Genomic DNA, 19,954 nt, shown 5'->3' with positions numbered 1-19,954 from the left:
ACATCCAAGTGAAGAATAATATTGTTCAGGACATACTATTTGCATGAATTATTGACAGTGGAAGAACATATGCTAGGTGAGAACTTAAAAAGGGTGCAGAAATTTATGTATGGAATTCTAATCTGCTTTATACATAAAAACCATAGTAAAATACATCTGAAATACAGAATAAGCAAGGACAAGCACGCTTTAGAAATCAGAATTAAGTTATTTTTCTTCTCTTACCTTGTTCATTTTAGTTTCCTCTACCACATCCTTTGCTATATCTTGGATTATCTCTGGGCACAGGACCAGGAGTATGATTTGCAGTGGCCAAACTGCTGCTTTACGTTTTGTGCTTTCTGCAAAGCCATCCACTAAGTCAAACAACTTCTCTGCACAATCTGCATAAAATATAAACCCAAGTTCAACACCAATTATAATTATGAAAAGGCAGATAATAGGTATAAAAGAGCAGAGTGATAGCTCCACCTACACGGAAAAAAAATATCCATTTTGCATATTAGTAATATGCTACCTGAGATAAATGGGCTCAAACCATGTAGAGCCATGGTTTATCTGAAAATATAAATTTTCATCCCTTTTTGACTAGAGACAAATACAGCTACTGTTCTTTAATCAAGGTTTGTGTGTTGTTGTTGTTTTTCCTGTACCTAGATGAAAAATATTTAAAGAATTTGCAGCTTTCGGGTTATATTTCCTTGTGTTGTGAACCACCAAACGAATCTATTTAAAAGTTGCATCAAGAGAGAAATCAGACAGCCATACATCCCTGCCTGCCCTGAAAATATTGACAGGAATTAGTTTCTAACATGCAGACTTCATAAGAAGAAAAGAGGGGACAAAAACGAATGTGGGGATGTCTTGGGGGGAAAAAACAAAACAACAACAAAAGAACACCCCCCCACATCCCCCCAAACCCTTAGGACTTAACAGGAAAAAAATAAAACCAACTTTTGAACACCACATCATTTGTTATGCCTTACCAGCCATATCAGTCTGTGGTGTTTGATACAGCTTTGTGAATTCATCAGGATAGTTTTCCACCCAGTTCCAAAATGCCTGCAGGTAACAAAAAACATCTTTACATTCCAGAGCTTAAAAATATTTTTATTTTTGAATTATGTATTTAAATGGAGAGATTTTACTCTTACTTCTAAGAACTCAACATTTCTTGCAGAACATATGCATTGAACTGATGCACAAATGCATATTTTACAGTAAATTACTGAATTGCAAATATTTGTAAACTAGAGAAAGTCTGCAATGTAGCAATGAAACAAAATATTATAATACTTGCCTTTTCAAGACTGTTGATAACAGCTAACTGAGCTACTTTCTTCAGGGCTTTAAACTTGAATACAGTCTCTGTAAAGGTAAAACATTCTGCATTTAAACCAATGACTTCATGCTACCCCAATATTTTTTAATGTTTCAGTAAAAATATATATGAATATTTGGAGTAAAACACAGCAATAAAAAGATACATGCATCAATGCTGTTGTATCATCTCCAACTAGTCATATACAGATATATTTCCAAAAAAAACCACAACACATTCACATCATACCTTGCAAAAGTCGTTTTAGTTTTGAACAATCCACACTGATGTACTGTAAAAGTTCAATATCATGAACATCAGCATTATCTTCTGAACAAACAGTCAGTTCCTGCAATCTAAAATATACAAAATAAATTAACTTCTCAACCAGATGATGTCAGGTAGGTATAAACTCACACCTGTGATTTTATATACTGTTGAATAGCAGAAGAATATTATATGATGATGCCCTCTTATAAATTTTTTTATGTTTAGAAACGAAAGACACATTTCGCATGATTAAGAGCTAATATTAAAGTCTTGTTCTCAGCCATACTGAGAACAGACCTAGAAATACCAGTGATAAGTCTCACAAGACACCCATACCATCTGGTGACAGTCTGTTTACACCCAAGTTTTGTCTAAATCTTTCTGTTATCTCCCATAATGTAGCTATAATCTTGCCATTTTTTCATCTAAATATTACAATCACGGAGACATGACACCTTTAGACTACCGCTCCATAGTGGCAAGTTTTGTCCCAGCTAACTTCTCTAGAGCAAAGCAATGACTAATGACAATTAATGGCACTGAAGTAAGCTCCAACCGTATTTTAAGATGAAAAAAGTCCATGTTTTTTTGGCCTAAGGAAAGGGATGAAGTTTAATCATACCATTCTAAATCCAATGGCGCCATTTCATACTTTTGTATTCGATGATTTACTAAACTTCTCATCAGATACTAACCCACTAATAACTAAATCATATGTTCTCACAAAACTAAAGATTGCCGTGTCTTGTTCCAAAGCTACAGATGTGTTTTTGACATGGAATGCGATTTCTAGTACTACACACAAAAGCAGCTCTTCATTTCTTCAACGCCAGGGAAGTTTAACAGCCCACGCTGGGAATGGGAAGGTCCCCACTGCTGTGCTTTTCGTGCCAAAAATCCCCCAGCTGCTGTACAAGGCCTAGAAATATGCCTAAACAGGAAGCACAGGTCAAAAGATCAGCAATGTTAACTGTCGGCAAGCTGACCCCTGTGGAGATCAGCAACAATTGGTCAAGTATTTAACTATTTCTGTACAAGCCATCTTGAAGAGAAAAGCAGGTCAGGGAAAAGCACTACACTCCAGCTCAAACCCATGGTAAGAAGAGTGTTGGCACTTGAGAACTAAACCATGCTAGGGACGTATGAATAAGTACAGATTCATGGACTAAATTCAAAGACTGTCAAAAAATCTCATCTGAAAAATACTTCCTATAAAAGGAGCAAAAGAAATCGTTTCCTTTTCTATAAGCAACAGAACATAATCAACCTATTGAGTAAAACCACATCCTCCATGCTAGCTGCCAAGTCTATGTTCTTGAAACAGTTACTGAAGTTATTAAGGGTTCTTTAAAAGTTTTGAAAATACTTAAAATTTCAAATAATTTTAGTTTGATTTCTAAAATGCAAATATTTTCCAAAAAAATGAATTCATTTTTGTTTACATTATAAGGAGCATATACATCTTTTTTTCAATTCAATTGGCATATTCATTGCTATTCAACCATAAAAGGGTGTGCAAAATCCACTCCTAATACATCAAGGATGTTGCTAGCTGTAACAATGTGTGATAAGAGCTAAGCTGCTTCAAGCAACTTTCAAAAAACATCAAAGCAATTCAGTAATAAAAAGCTCAATACACAACTTCAATGGACTGTCAAATGCTGAAGCATCAGAAAGACCTGGAACATGGCAAAAAGAGCAAAGAATAGACGGAAATGTTGGACTGTCTCTCTCCTTACTTAGAAAAGTATAAAAGTTTTAAAGTTATTTTTACAGTAAATGTGGTGTGAAGCCCAAGTCAGTCAGAAGACAAATGGGTCTTTTCCAACAACTAACAAACAATGCTCGAGTCCAGCTGGTTTGTTCCCCCCTCGGCATAAGACAGGCTTAACGTAACCTTCAAGCAGGAAGAAATGGGAAGGAAAAGAGTTTTAGGGCTCCAACAGAAGTTGTAAACAATCTGAAATTTTGCGTTCTAAATTCATAAATAAATGGATATAAGTCATAACCTTCAGCATCCTTTTTTCTCCAAAACACCTTGCATCCACAAGAGATTATTCAACTTCAGGCTACAACAATACGCTTCTCTGGGTTATGATTAGTTTCACTCTAAAATAGCATTTAACTTGGATTTACAAAAGGAGATAGAAAAAAGCACAATAAATGCAGCTCACAGAAAATATGCTGACAGTAACCCAGAATGGGTATGAAACAGGTACCTTTTCTAACCTGAAACTCCAGTAAAATTTTGAAAAACAGATGGGTTTCATTTAAGAACTATCCTGCTAAATATCATTTAAACAGTTATTAACATTTCTCAAAAATGAAAGACTGAAGTTCACGACAGATGTTCTAGACAGCAATATTTAGTAGGCATTCTAATACAGTGGCTAAGTCAAGCTACCGAAACACCTACCTGGTGGAAATGCGGCTGAACACAGCGTTAAAGTTATTGCAGCTAAGAGAAAAAAGAACCCCCGAGGCAGAATTGCGCAGTTCAGCTGCATGCTGGTTGCCTTCACGGTAAGTGTGGATGAAGTGGCAGATTTCTGGCAGCAACTGTTTTACCAGCATAGTCTCGTCTAGTCGCATGGTATCCTTTGGTTGCTAAAAATAAACATTTGGTAGTTCATGATATTCTACTTTCTAGGTTTGGAGGAAAAAAAAAAAAATCTGCCACTGGCAGGACAGGACCTGAATCTAAACTTCAAATTCTGCCTGCACACTACCACTGACCATAGTAGAGTACACAGAAAAGGATTCTTCCCATTTGAACAATAACCCTACTCATTCAAATCACGTTACCTTTTCAGATTAATCTCCAAAATGCACAGGACACTAACTTGATCAATACTACTGGGCATAATAACAAACTAGGTTTTGAAGTGAAATATGCTTCCTTTTTGAGAAATGTACCGTCAGCCTATGCAAAACATTAGCAGTAAAGCATTAACTATCTTGGCTTTGAATGGAAGCTCAAAGGGCAAAGATCCATCCTTACTCCTCTTTCTCTTTTCTATTCTGACCCCTATATTTTGACAGCAAGTAATTTATTTTTTTTTTAAAGGAACTGAAAAAGAAGTGTTCCTCCATTGCTCTTGCCTGGGATTGCTCTATATGAGTGGAAAATGTCTCTAATTTCCTGAAAAAAGAAAAATCCAATTTTTGCCAGTTTGTACAGTATGAGACATAAGGAAACTATTTAGAAAAGAATTCGAAGTGAAACTTTGCTCTACTAAGAACGAGATTTAACAGAAGGGTCAGCATTAAAGCTTTCTAAAATTCTACCAATGAATTTACCATAGGGAATTGGGAAGTTTCAGAGACTCCCACTTAGTTGACCTGCGTCCTGTTGCCATGAGAACTTGATGAAACATTGAGCAAGAACAGTGAGCAAGAAATACGTCTGAAGATATCACAGAACACAACGCTCTTTGTATAGAACTTTGGCTCAGTCTTATTGAACATATACTGGCTCAACTTGCTCTCATTTGAATGGACAAACCAAGAAGCATTCAGCATAATTTTAGGCTGCTCAGATATCATCATGTACCAGGAAAAGCACACTAACATTTCAAGCAAAACATACGTAAGAAATTTTTAAAGAAATTAATTTTGGAAGTGAAACAGTTTTTTTGGTGTTTTTTTTTTGATTAATTACATCAAAGACAGAAAATGTACCAAAAAAAAGTATTTACTTCAGCTTTTACAGCTGAACATTATTATGCAAAATGTATTTACCTGGATCTTTTGTGAATTTAGATGAATCCACAATTATTCAGGTTGTTTCAGTACTGTAATACAAGACATGCTGCTTGACAAACCTAACTGTAATATAGTTGTTACCTTATAAAAAAAGAACCTTCAAAAACAATTACAGGGAAACTGCAAAGAGCCTAGATGTTTTCATGACATTCATCCAGGAATACAGCTTTAAAAAAATCCTTCTTGTTAAAGGAATAAGCCACAGATTTGCAAGTTCTGCTCACAGAGAAGTTTGGCTTTGCAATTACACAGTTTAACACAGTGAGTTGTACAGCCGTTTACATCCCAAAGGTAATAGCAAACTGCCTTTCAGCACAGCTGATTGGAAACCTCAGGACTGGACTCCCAATGGAAGCTTGGACAGAGTTAACTAATATAAACTAGGAAACACCTGGAAAAGTAATTTTTTAGAGTAGCAATAGCGAAGTTTCTGCTGTATATACAATTACAAAAAACTGAAATGAAATTATTTCACCTAATGAAAGTCACAAGAAATCTTCAGAAAAATCAACATTGTTTGCAGAAAACCTAGAACTATAAAACAAATATTCATAATAAATTGTCCACTACTTCTAACATGATTTACTATCACGCTACTTTTTAAGTTGTGGGATTACTTTTTTTTTCAACCATCTATTCAAAAATATTAAAGTAGAATGCATCACAAGCATTCAAAGTTTATAGTAATCTAGCTACACTTGATAACCAAATCTAATTCTTTATCCGCGTGCCTTATCTTACTCCAGTTCACACGTGCCTCTCTGAGTACAGCTGTCCACAATTCTTTAACAAATTGTTATAAGAAAGACATTATTTGTAACTCCAGAAATTAGTTGAGTAGTGGGAAGGCCGAAATCAAAAAAATTACTTGGATCTATTTAGCTGAAAAAGTATTTCTAATCATTACTACCACAGGTACTATTATTAATTTTAAGAAGTAAAAAAACATCCCACAAATCCTTAAATTATCAATTATGTAAATTACTTGCATTTATAGAAAGTTTTAACGTTTTTTAAATAGCATTAATTCCACTTTGCTCTAAATCAGAAACTTTAACTTAAAGTTAAACTTTAAGTTTTAACTTTAGTACCAGTAATAATTAATACACAGACATTTGACTTATACCCTCTAACTCATTTGATACCAAGTTAGCAATTGCTTATGCAAGCCTACTTACCCCTGCCAGACATTTTTCCAGTGTATCCAAGATAATCAGCTGAGATAGATATAAGTTCTTTTCAGCAGTTTCTCCAAATATTCTCTGGAAGAAGAAAAGATAAGGATTCATCTGAGACGCACAAATTTGACTTGTAATGCATTAAAGTAAAGTAGCAGAGTGGCATAGTAAGTTATGGCTCCTTTACCGCTCCAGTGTTAAGTTCAGAAATAAAGCCAGCAAAAAAATAGATTGAAATAGGAATTAAAACCTGAAGAACTTACTGAAGAAATTACTGAAGGAATATCTTTGTTCAATCTGCAATGCCAAATCTAATCAGGAACAAGCAGTTACTGCAAAGTAAGACTGGAGGTGCGCTGCAGCCCCTTGCCTTCCTCAGACCATTATTTTCTTTATTCGGAAATGAAGGTTATACCTTTTCACAAACTATCGTGGTATCAATTACTCTTAACTCTTATTTAATTTTGTTTTTCATTGCCAACATTTTACTCAACAGAAATGACATTACAACAAATCCATATCTACAACGTTACTCAAGTGCTGCAAAATTTAGCAGAGACCACAGGAAGAAACACATGAGACCCTCCAAAAAGATGAACAGAAACAGGATGGAGGTAGAATTCCATCCAGCATTTATGCTGTTGTCCAATTTTATTGCCAGCAACAGTGACCAGTTCCAGCAATATGAAGACAGCAAAATAAGGCAGAAAAGATTTAGCCCAACCTGTATTGGTACTACTGCCTGCACATGCAACACAACGTGAAGTCGCCCGAAGAAGTCACATCTCAAACCGCGTGACAGGATAGTTCAACTCATTGCAACTTTGAGCAGAGTGCAAACCCTCAAAACTTTTTTCTAGTATTAAGACAGTCTCTTGGTCCATTTTGTTCACCCTACAGGAATCCTCTAAAAATACTGCTGACTCATACAGTAGCTCATTCCATCAAACACAGGAAACCTTAAGTCTTGCTCCTCAGCACAAAGCAAATGTTGATTTTTTTTGTTTTTTTTTTTTAAACAAGGTCTTTCTATTTACGATTCATAGATTTTGAGACAAAACTTGTTTTAAATACATAGGTTTCTCACTTATCAGACAATCTTAAATATCACATTCCTTCATACCTATGGAGTTTAAATACAATGAATTCTCTCTTGAAAGGGATTATTGGTAGTTTTAAGCAGCTTAAAATCACTAATAATAGGGCAACCTATTTTCTGATTTTATCAGTCCTTCATAATGTTACAGCAGATGAACGTCTCTATGTAACTGACAACCAACTGGGCTCACTGCAAACTATGTTACTAAAACCATTAAAAAAAAAGAAGTATTGCTAGAGTTTGGCCGGTTCCATTACCTGTCTGCGGAGATGCCAAATGATCGATCACACATCAGATGGCTTCGTGACTCAACAAACTAAGCTTTTCTCATCACAAATCCAAAACCAGATCTTCCTTGAAAAAAAATCAAACTGCATCTTTCTCCTCATAAAGGATTCCTAAACTTCCTATTTGTGCAACTTGATGGCAACAGTTATTTTTCTAGAGTGGACACTATGGATATGCACCAGATTTTTTCCTTTCGGGCTTCTCTTCTGTTTGGTTCACTGAGATCTATTTTAAATGATAGTTTAAGACAAAAGCAGTATGCAGAAGGAAAACATCTACTAAGACATTTGGCTCTAAAGATTTCTCTTTGGAACTCATAGAAAGATCACCTTGAACTTTATCCCTTCTTATCAGTGCCCTCAAGTACCAACATCAAGTGGTTCAATGAGGCTGCAATCCACATCAAATAATAATGGGAGCGATGTGTATCGCTTCTACAAATTCTTCATTCCTTTTTCCTACTGACTAGTAAAGTATGCCTTTGGAAGTGTAAGTCTAGAGTGGCAATATTAGACAAGAGATTGTTTTCAAAGCTTTTTTTTTTTCTTTTTAACATGGTTCTGATAGAAATTCAGCTGGTTGTTTGTTAAATTGGTATTTTTTTATACACATGGACACAAATGCTAAAGCATCCAAACAGCCTGGAAAATTCAAATAACTTAAGTTTTACATCTTTTTCCCTTCTTCTCCCAGCAGAGTCACTCACTGGCAGGACAGTTGAGAAAAAAACCTCAATGTGGCTGCTCAGTAGCTCTGTTAACCTGCTGCATTCCTCTAAAAGCTTTGCTCACGCTGCTTCCCTAGCTACCTGAGGCAACTTCTGTGTGTTGAAGAACGTCCTCCCCCACCTCCCACCAAGCAATGCATTCTACTGGTTTGCACAGCTGGTATCTAACCACTGCTTAGAGACCCAAGGTAGTGTTAGGTACCCTTAGGCACCTGCTCCTTAGCGAGCCACACACCTTCCCCGCTACAGACCCTTCCCATGAATGACACAAGAGTCCCCTTAATCACCTTCCTTCCTCTGCCACAACCATCTCATCACCTTTATAGGTAACACAGCTCAGTGCTGTTGGTGATGGCATACGAAGATGAAAAGAAAATATTTAAGTGTAAAAGGTGATCATCATTTTGACTAAATTTCAGTGCTTCTCTGCAGAGATTGTATAATATGAATAGATAAAAGTCATTATGAAAATCACCCAACAATCCAAAATTAGAGAACTTACCATGTTATTAACATTTTTTAAGATATTAGTGAGACCACTGATGACCAGGGAGAACTTGTACTTGGAAATGTTTATGAGACACTCCTTGTTGTGCTCCGTGCTGACTTTGGTGTGGGTATTCTGCTGACCAGCTTTTATTGGAAGCTACAAAAAGAGAAAAGTAGTATAAGCTTTTTACATTGAGACTTACACCTTTAGAGATGGATTAAGAATTTTTAAGACACCAGGAACAACCTTGCAATACATTCTACAAGAGACAACTACAATAACAAATTGATTATTTCACCTGCATTTCTCTTTCTACTAGAGATATGTATAAAACTGAATTCCCATGCTCGCCTATTTCTTTTTCTGAATTGAAGCCAAACCTCTACTCTGTGACAATTTTTCCACAAATCAAATGTCAAAAGGAGCAGAAAAACACAGGATAGAATTCTGAGAAGACAAAACTTTATTTGAAGAATAGGCTAGTTAAATACCAGAAGACTTCCTAAGGGTAACACCTACAAACTAAAACCCGCGTCCTGAGAGCCGAGCGGAGGTAACACCCGAGCAGCTCACACCGGAGGCGAGCTGTTGGGCGGTTCCATGGCCGTCCTCTGCCCCCCAGGACAGGGCTGCAGGCCCAGAGCCGCGGGGCCCCTTCTGCCCCAGGCTGCGGCTTGCTGGGAGCCCTGGCAAACGCCCCGAGCCTGGCCTCCCGACAGAGCCCCCCACGCACTCCAAGAGCTAACCTCGACTCGTGAGCCCCACCTCAGCCACCTCTCCTCACCAGCCAGCACCAAAGGCTATGCTGCAACGCAGCTTTTCCAGAAAAGACAAGGTTCGGTGACTGAACAGTACCGCGATGTCGATCCTACTGAGTGAACACCAGACACTGTTTCATACTGTACCCAAATCCTGTGAGGGTCCCAAACTAGCCGCTTCCCTCCCATACTCTTTGCTGGACTCAATCATTTCCAAACTATCACACAAACACGCGGAAAGCAATATTTCGTAAAAATTCATTTTACTGAAGATCTACATTTTCATAAAAGAACAAGAACCAAAAATGGGAACAAAAAAGGTATGAGTATTATTGTTCCTTTTCATAAATCACATGAACCATTTACACTGCAAAGTATGACCCTAATCAAGTGCTACTGTAAGTCCTAAATTCAACTAGAATTCTCAATAAACATGTATTCTGAAAGACACCGATAGCTCAAAATGAATGCCACAATGCAATATTTTCACATGGAAAAGGGTATCTTGCAAAAAATAAAATAAAATAAAATAAACATTAAAAAAAAAATCCAAGGAATTAACAACAGCTCTACAGCTGCAGCACGCTTCTTTCAGTATCTTGGCCAGTTGGAGCATTTTACCAGTTATATTACAAAGTACATAAATATAACAGTCAAGACACTAAGTTTCGTTTGGCTTCTTCAACACAGAAACAAGGACAACCATCAAAACTTATTTTCAATGCAGAGAAAACGTACAGAGAAGACATGGCTTTTTTATCTCTGAAAGTTATAATGCAGACTTTCATCTTCTAGGTTTGAGAGGGCAAAACAGGAGAACAGGAGAACAGGAATGGCCTAGACCAGAAAACCCCTCTTTCTGCATGAACCTAGGCTTACTCCCGTCTTAGACCTTTCAGAAGGAGCCGAGCACCTTTCCAGAGGAGTTCACAGAACTTCCTGCACAAGCAAGAATTCTGCTTTGGGGAAACAGAGAGGGAGAATCGGAGCAGTCTGGGTTGGAAGAGACCTGGTGATTGCAGTGTCCATGCTGCTGCTGAAAGCAGGGCCGTCGATCTGGTTACCCAGGGCCTCGTAAAGCCAGGTCTGCTCTCCGGCAGAGCTACGTCCCGGCCAGTCAGACCCAGCCCTCGCGGCTGCCCGGTTCTGCTCCATCCTGGACGCGGGATTTCACGTTTACCTGTGCTGGCCTCCCGCAGGTGGCCTCGGCCCTGCACGCGGCCTGTGCAGGTCTCCCTGAGGCGGCTCTACCTGACAGGGCTCTGCTCCCGCCCAGCTCACGGCGCGGGCTCGTTCCTCACGGTCACCCGCCCAGGACCGTCTCTGCCAGCCCTTCATCACTACCTTTGCTGTTGAGTTTCAAGGCCCATATTTAACATGCTACATGAACTTTACTGAAGAACCCAGAACTTGAAACGTTTTTTTCAACAATACTTTCGATTGCATCGTTACTTGCAATCTACTTTACATCAACGTCTGCCGTTTGTAGGGAAATGGACCTCTAACATGCTGTCTAACTTTTATGCCTGACTGCAACTTCCTCTGCATAGAAATTGTGGTTTGGTTTAAGTATTGGTTCTTTTGGGCACCAGGGACTAAGATCAGGATGGAAATGCTGCTCTCCCTAAGGGCAGGGCAGACTCCTAAGTCAAAATGAGCGAACGGGATCGCACCGGACACCCGCCTCGCACAGCACCTCGCCTCCAGGAGCGGGCACAGCAGATACTTCTAGAGGACAACAAGCACCAGGAAGATCTACGAGGAACGCTTCCTTTCAGCTCAGTGGCTTTGGGATCTTTTGCACCCAGTGTTGCATGCAGAGCACCACAGGCAGAGACCACGTCAGATCAACCCCTTCAAAGCAGCTCTGCCAGGTTTTCGCCTGCACAGCACCCGGTGGCACCAAGCTCCGTAGGGCAGCCAGGCTGATTTTCACCTCATTCTGTAATTCGCTCGCAAGTTGTCAGATTGTAATGCTTTAGAACAGTGTGATGTATTTCACTGTGCTAATTTCAAAACTGGGAAAAGCACATCAAAGCATTTATGACTCAGGCTTTGTTTTCATTGATAGATGTTATTTTTACAATATATTTTCGGAAGTCATTAGTGGAAAATAGATACATTTAATTAAAAATTTCAGCATTACTAGTACTTTTTATTTGAATTTTCAAGTCGCTGTGCTGACAACAGCAGAAAAGCTCAATACCACTGAGTGATAAAACACTTCAGAACTGCCTCTCAAAGGCTTGTGTCAGAGATCTTCTTCTGTGTGCTTCCATGCTACGGAATCATCGTATTACACACTTCTGGAGCTTCCTGCCACAACAGCCACTGCAGCAAGGTCACCTAGAAGTAAAATTGCTTTTTATACTACCATTTAAAATAGGAAGCTATATAAAAAGGAAATATTAGCACTGAATTTTTTTTAGATTTCTCAGCTATTTCCGCTGGGCTCTCTGACACGCTGGAACGCTTTCTGCACCCTAACTGTAGGCAGCACCAGCGCTGAGCAACCAGAAAGAAACTGGTCAGCTTCTACACAAATATCACCAAGCTAAACCTTACAAGAAAAAAAGAGTTCAACAACTTCACTCTTATTGTCTTTGTTTTAGAAAAAAGGAGACTGATGCAAGTGGTTTCCTCTATAGCTTTTATTTGAATTAGAAAAAAAAATAAAAATTAGAGCACAAAGCTTAAATATAGATGGAGCTTCCAACCACAAGCACAGGCATCATTTTGATCTCATCCCAGTTTAGCAAAGGGACGGCCACTGCTCCAATCCAACTGTTTTCACCACTGAAATAGGAAGCAGCAGTCAACAACCTTATAAACTACGCTGGTGCATGGACAACCCACATAGAGGCATGCTGTGATACAGCCTCTCTCTTACCCACATTAACTAAGTCAGGTTAAAGTGTCAAATAAGCTAAAGAGGACAGGGAACAATGGCATTTTGGTCCTTGAGCTGCTTTATTTTATGCAGCAGGCAAAGGAAAAATGTGTAGACAGAATCTGGTACCTTTCCAGCTATCTAATTTTCTATCTTTTAAGATGAATTGAAACAGAACCTCACTGCAAAAGACAAGGAAAAGCCATTATGTAGCTGAGCCTGACAGTTGCCATAACAGAGTAGAAGACCCTGCATATCCTGAATTATAGGACAGAAGTGATGTTTTCAGGTACTGCTGAAGCAACTAGAAAAGCAAAACTGTATAGCAGCACACATCAGCCACGCAAGCACCCTGTTAAACTGTTAAAGCACTACATTTGACCACACAGACAGTTTAAGTCAAACTTTGTCTCTAGAAATGCATTTCTAACTTCATTTTAAGACAGCCTGCTGACCTATGTATAATTTTTCCCAAATCCTTTATTGATACTTGTCCTGAAATTCAACAATTCCCATAAAGCTTATTAAATGCAAAGAGGTAACAAATTACTAGTAGAAGAAAAGGCAAAAGATACATTATACCAGATTATTTTTTTGTTGTTTTCGAAAGACATACAGTAACAGGTAAACTTCAGAAATATTAGAGATCTGCATGACATACCCTCGTTAGGATTGTTAAAACCAATCCAGTTGAACTAGTGGCTATTAAAAGATGTATTTTTAAAAAAATCAATAATTGTTATCTACAGGATGCAGAACCCTCTCTCAACTTGCCAAAGTAAAATGAATTTTTTCTATCCTCATGAAAAAATTTTCATAAATTGATTCATAAATAACATCATTTAAGAAAAAAATGAGTAGGCCAACTCACAGATAAACACAATCATAGTATCTTAGAAAACAAGGAAAGCTTCAAATGGCTTTCCAACATACACCACACTTGGCATCTGTTAAGTTACTGCCTCTATGCATTAACATGGCATAAATTATTAAGCATTCTACACAATGGTGCCTGAAGGCCACGAGTCACCTGGTCAACTTTGTCTGGAGTGATATCCGCAAGGTCTGTGACACCAGCTGGAGAGGGAAAACTCAAAGGCTTTCCCATGTCTAGTTACTCCTACCTATCTGGTTCTGGAGTGAAATGTTGCAGCCTTTTCAGACCTGTGAGATAACTTTGCCAATTAAAAACTGAAAAAAAAAAAAAGAAAGTGGCTATTCCAGAAGAAAAAAAAGATTTAATATGCATGCTTAACAAGACCTTTATGGTCAGATTATAAAAACTCATTCTGAAACTCTGAAGTGCAGGATTGCAAAGCTGTTTAAAAAGTGGAAAGCACTGAGGTATCTGATGGTACACAATACTGTAGCACCTTTGGAAGCATCCTCCTTTAGAGGCTGATATGCTTGTATCCAAGAATGTTCAGTTAAGGAATCCCTTCATTGATCATAGATGTCAATTATTAAGAAAACTGGATCTGTTTTCCATATGCGTAGAAGAGATGCTAGCAGCTGTTTAGGTATCCTCTAACCTGATACAAAAGGTACAGTCTTTTGATGAAAGTACATGGATATTGATTTGAAATTGATAACACTAATAGCCTTGAATATATCTGTACCATATTCCACTCAGCTGAGAAAAGCTAACATTAAGCCATTTCCTTTATCACCTATAATTAATAAACACAAAGTTAAACCACCTTTATTTATCAAAAGACAGTCTTTAATGCCCTTATTTTCAGAAGTTACAGAACAAGCTTACGAGCTTTATCACGGGTTGAAAAGAGCTTTACCAGTGGTTGAAAATCACCACTTCAGCTTTCCTGTGCAAGACACAACTTCGCAGAACTTCAAGACCTCCGAATCGGGCCGATGAACGGTCTGCCACTGGCCCACGACAACAGCGACTGACTCGCCACCGGGACGACCCCAGCGCAGGCAGCGGCCACCACTCAGCTGCAGGCAGGGCTGCTGCAATTCAGCTTTCGAGATTTGCCTTCCAAGCGGTGCCAAAGCCTGCAGAGCCCCTCGCTGCCCCCACCATGCCCACTGCCGGAAAAGCAGCAAGGTGTAAATCACCTTGGCGAGGGAAAGGTGGGAGACTGTTCCAGGCAATTCACCTCGGGGAAGGAAATTCCCAGCTTGTCTGGAAGGGGCTCGTCATCTTCAGCAACTAGCTGGAGATGTCTGAACACACTGAGGCTTGTTCCTTTGATTCAGGTTCAAAAGTAAGTAACAAACATAACATCTAGAAAAAAAAATCTCCAGTGCTATCCTTACAGCACAAAAACATACCTGGCTTTTTCCTCTCATATAATTTATTGGAACTTCTCCAGTAGGCTGTAATGCACAGACGTACGGGAGAGACAGAAAATCTGCACAGCACCATTATTTCCTCAGCATTACCTGTTACAGATCTTTTTAGGAATCAACGTGCACCTCCTCCCGCAACTAAAAACATGCACTGCATCACCTTCTAAAAAGCATTCATTTGGTAAAAGAGCCTCATAACTAAGTCTTCTGAAGAACAGGAACACTGAAAATACCTTACAGATGTTGCCCTAAAAAAATAACATTTTCAAAAGGTTAGCTAAAAGTTGTTACTGGAGAAAAAATAAAAAGTATATTTACCTACACCATAAACACAAAATGCTGTGTTAAATAGGGAAGAATCATCAAAGCACCCTGGCGCTGTTTAGCAGCTCACTAAGAGACTGGGGTAACATCTGCTGCACGTGGACCACTCCTGTATCTGTTCTTCAGGGCACCATCTGCACGCAGCCTAGCAGTTCTTCTGCAATATGTTACGTACATTGGTTCAGAAAAGTAAGGTCAAGGCTGCTTCAGGTTTACGCTAGAGAAGGAAGAAGTAGTGCCCTTTGTGCTTAAGGGCAGGGTCACAGTCTGACTGGGCTCCCCCCAAGTCCTGCAGAAATCTTTCAGGCAGAGCAGTTGCAGAAAAAAAGCTCCATCTTCTGCACAGACCAGCCCTACCTTACAGCAAAGATACCATTTTGCTTGAGAAGCGCAGCCATTCAGAACTCACGTGAAATACTTTGAAATGTGTACTTATTACTGCTAGTGGTTTCTTAACTAGCCAAGATGAAAAACAGCAATGAAAGACACAAAGCCAGTACTTGCAGCCACTGCTTTTCCAGGTTTCTGACTCCGTATAGATTTCAAATGCCACAGAGAGAAGCAACAGGAGGAGGGAATATTTGCCTTACCTTAACGCCTTTTAACGAAAGGAAGAATGGAACACTCCTGGTGGCGCTCAGTTTTTACAAAAGCTTTCGTAACTGAAAGCAATCATACTTCTCAAACTACAAATGGGGAGCCTAAACCATAATCCACATAATAAAGGGCTTCTTTCATTTAAGTATATTAAAATCGCTTCAGTCACCACAAGTTTATACAGGATTAATACCTTTTATTCTATCTGATAGTCTTTAAAACAGCTTAGATTTAAATGGTTTAGGCAGTAAGGCTTCTCTAAGTTTAGAAGAACTGTTTCACTACCGCATCAGCCTTCCCATGACTTCAGCTGTAACACATCAAAAAATACTATAAAAATACAGTACATAAAACTGTAAGTGAACATTTCCATGGGAAAAGAGAGACCATTTTATTTTACAAAGACCTGATTATGTCTGAAATCACAGAGAATTTTACTAAAACATAGCCTAGCCTCTTCGTGCTACTGAAGCCTAATTCCATCCAGATCACTGAAAGTTTTGAAACATACAGTAATAACAACCAGTACTACAAATGAAATCACTCGACAGATTTTGAACGTGCTACATAAGAAACGTGATCTAGTCTCCCATGAACCGTCAATAGCTTCTTTCTGCACCAGCTGAAACCTTCAAGCAGTCTTCAAGGATAGCTCAAAGAAGAGTGCACTGCAGCAGTCAACGCCTGAGACGTGAGCGCAGCTGGGCAAAACTGGCACTATATTTGAAAAATGTATTCAGTAAGCCACTCACTGGTTAATTCATAAAACTATGCTCGCCATTCATTTTAGGCCCACAGAATCATACACACAAAAGCAGATTTTGGTTAAAGCAGCATTTATAACAATAAACAAGAGTAGACAAGAACAGACTGGTTTGCACTGATTTTTGTTGTTTTCAGTACAGATTAGCATTCTCTCAGTTTGTTGTTCATCTGTCTTAAAATGAATTCAGGCACTTAGCGAATGAATGAGAAGCCTGTCTACATCAATAAATTTTGGTGAAAAATGGTTGCATTTTCTTCCTTTTAGAATGAATAAACCTTGAATGCTGTATGTTCTCTCCCCCGCAGAAAACAAACCAAAACAACTGCCAGCCCAAAGCAAACACGAGTTCCCCTGCCTTACTCAGACACACCGATGATATAACACGTAGTGGCAGTCCGGCTCCCTCAGTGCTGAACCAAAAGGTCCTGCGTTCAGAAGGGCAGACACAGCACGCAAACGCTCAAAACTGCATCACCACTAAAATGGCACGCACTACACTGAGTATATTTTTATGAAATACAAACTTGATTTTCAGATGAGCAATCTAAAATACAGCAAAAGTCGGTAACTTCATAGCCACGGGACTACCCAAAGAGGACGCCCAAGTGAAGAGTTACAAGAAACACAGAAGCATCACCACTGATTCAGAACACATTTAGTAGTGGTAAGGGTGTCACAGTAACCTGGCAACTGAGTATTCCCTTAAGAACAGAGTCACTTTTCCACCATGAAGATCACTGTCAGACTAGGCCAGGCAGAGGAAACAATGTATTAAAAGAAAACAAACAAAATTGAGAACCCTGAGCTGAAATTAATCAACGAGAGGGAAGACTTCTCACAAAGAAGTAGGCACTAGTATCTCATCTTCGCCTCACTGTTTCACTCACTAGTTGATACAATGCAAAAAAAAACTTGCACTGGTTAAAGAGAACCATTCACTGCACCCATCAAAATGTTGTAAATAACGCCTACCTTGCGAGCACGCTGTGACTACAGCAGCCAATACTGCATGTTGTGTGCGCTTTCCCTGCAACTCCAGCGTCCTAGCATCTCGAAAATGAGGACAGCCTCTTTCTGCCAGAAGAGGATTCCTCCCGTGTACCTGTCTGTGCTTACTCCACGAAACGCAGAGAGAAATACTTCTGTTTAAAAAGCTCAAGTTCTTAACTCCTAACAGATGTTGGCAAGCCCAGTTCCACAATATACATAACAGAGCAAACGACAAAGCCTAGGGCCTTTTAACACCAGTACACAAAGAAACATTTTCTTGCATTACTGGGAGCATAATCAGTACCATGCCTTTTATGCTTACGGAAAAAATGATCTATGACTCAAGATAAGGTGGTGGGGGGGCTAAGTTAGCTATGCAAATATCGCGCCTAAAATGTATCGGAAAAATCTGCATCGCTTTAATGTCAAAAGACAAAGTTTTATGTTTTCCTTTTTTAAATAAGCTTCATTCACAGCAGTTTTCAAATAAACATAAAAAGAAGCAGCTTATTTTTATTCCACTAGGCTGCAATCTTGCTGCAGGTTGTCAAAAGCCAAGCATCACTACCAGGGACACATGAATAAGGCAGGTGAACAAAATCCAATCTACAGGACCAGCTTCGTGCCTTCGACAGGAGTTAGGCTGGGCTGGGTCTTTGGTGGCACAAAGGAGGCACTCACGGAACAGCAAGGTGAGGCATGACAGAAACTGATCGTTCAGCCTAAACCGAGATCCCGCTTATGTGCCAGGAAAGCATCTTGGGGGAAAAAATGTGGGGTGTAAGCACTGAGCTGAGCCTCGCTGAGCGAGTCGTGCCACCTAACCCCAGTGAGCAGTTTCTTCACGTGGGTCAGCGAAGCACCAAGTCCAAGGCCAGCGCACCGCTCTTCCTTCTATCTAGAAAACCCTTCTCCCAGCTACCGGCACTGATTTTTACAAAGAGCAGTAAATACGTGTCACTGCCACAGCACGCACTGGGACACCTTCTCCATCCCAGACGGCCGCGCTGCCGGCGCTGCGGGTGAGATCCGCACGACACCCACCGCCGGCTACGGGCTAGGAGGCAGAGCTGCCTGCGCAGCGGCACGTAGTCCCCGCGCTCATCTCTGAGGCTTTAATTCCCTTCTGGTGAACGAGAAGAAGTTAAACCCAAGCAGCAACACCCGCGAGGCCCTCCACAAACGCCAAGCGCGTTCCCGGGAGAGCTGGAGGGGGGGCGCAGCCGGTTCGGCCCCAGCCCCTGGGCCCTGCGCCCCCCGCAGCGAGGCGGCCGCGACCCCCGGGCGGTGCCGGCAGCCGGGCGGCCCCGCGGGCCCCACCCAGCGCCGCACAAAGGGCGCCCCGAGCCCCGAGCCCCGAGCCCGCCCCGCTCCGGCCGGGCCCCGCGGCGCAGCCGGGCGCTGAGGAGCGGGGGGCGCGGAGGAGCCCCCGGCAGGGCCCGGCCGCGGGGGGCGGGCGGGAGGCGGCTGCCCCCGGCCCAGCGCCCGCCGCCCCCGCTACCTGCTCGTCGAAGCGGTTCACCACGGCCTGCACCCACTCCACCGGCTTGTGGGCCGCCATGGCCCCCCGCCCGGCCGGCCAGGCAGGGGGCGGATCCCCGGGGGGGGGCGGCGGCGGCGGCGGCGCGGGGCGAGGGCGGCGGCTGCGGATCCCTGGCGCGCTCCGGGGCCCTCGGCTGCCCGCGGCCCTCAGCGCCCGGGGCCCGCCATGACACCACGCCGGAAGCGGGAGCCCGGCCGCCCCCGCCCGCCCGCCGAGCAGCAGCGCCGCGGCCGCCGCGCCAGGGGGAGCGCCGAGACGCGGGCGGCGGCGGGCGGCGCCTGCGCGGCCCCGGGCGAGCACCGCGCCTGCGCCCGGCCGCGGCTCCGCGCCTGCGCCGCGGGGAGGCCCCGCCGGTGGCTGGGGGGCGGACGGGGGCTGCTCCGGCCGCCTCGGGACCCCGCCGCGGCGCCTCCCGGCTGTTAGCCGCCGGTCGCCCTGCGGAGCCGGGGGGAGAGCGGCAGAAAGCCCCGCGAGTGAAAAAAGCACCGAAAGGCGCCGGGTTCTCCTCAGAGCAGCCCGCTGTTTCGGGGGTTTCCCTTGCAATCGGTGAATGAGCCCGCGGCGGGGGGGGGCCCTGCCCGCGTCCCCCTCGGGCACAAAGGGCGAGGCCGGCAGCACGCCTCCGGCACCGGCAC

At 41.7% G+C, this 19,954-nt stretch overlaps 1 protein-coding gene across 4 annotated transcripts in view; it reads right to left on the bottom strand.

Moving 5' to 3' along the window:
- NF1 (neurofibromin 1) overlaps positions 1-19,542 on the bottom strand; it is a 97,512-nt gene extending 77,970 nt beyond the window's left edge. For 3 of the 4 annotated variants that reach the window (XM_080563356.1, XM_080563357.1, XM_080563358.1), the window contains exons 1-8: positions 19,278-19,542; positions 9,151-9,294; positions 6,535-6,618; positions 4,008-4,198; positions 1,571-1,677; positions 1,301-1,368; positions 987-1,062; positions 226-383 (exon numbers count right to left, since the gene is read on the bottom strand). In XM_080563356.1, the coding sequence (XP_080419482.1) occupies positions 226-383; positions 987-1,062; positions 1,301-1,368; positions 1,571-1,677; positions 4,008-4,198; positions 6,535-6,618; positions 9,151-9,294; positions 19,278-19,337 (888 nt within the window). In that variant the 5' untranslated portion in view covers positions 19,338-19,542. The remainder of the gene's footprint in view (positions 1-225; positions 384-986; positions 1,063-1,300; positions 1,369-1,570; positions 1,678-4,007; positions 4,199-6,534; positions 6,619-9,150; positions 9,295-19,277) is intronic. The other variant, XR_013941243.1, reaches the window with a different exon arrangement.
- Between the last annotated feature and the right edge of the window lie 412 nt (positions 19,543-19,954).

This window comes from Anser brachyrhynchus (genome assembly GCF_964034855.1).
Source record: "Anser brachyrhynchus genome assembly, chromosome: 20".
In the NCBI taxonomy this organism is placed as follows: domain Eukaryota; kingdom Metazoa; phylum Chordata; class Aves; order Anseriformes; family Anatidae; genus Anser; species Anser brachyrhynchus.
Note: the sequence above shows the minus strand (reverse complement) of the source record. Positions and strands in the feature narration are given on the sequence as shown.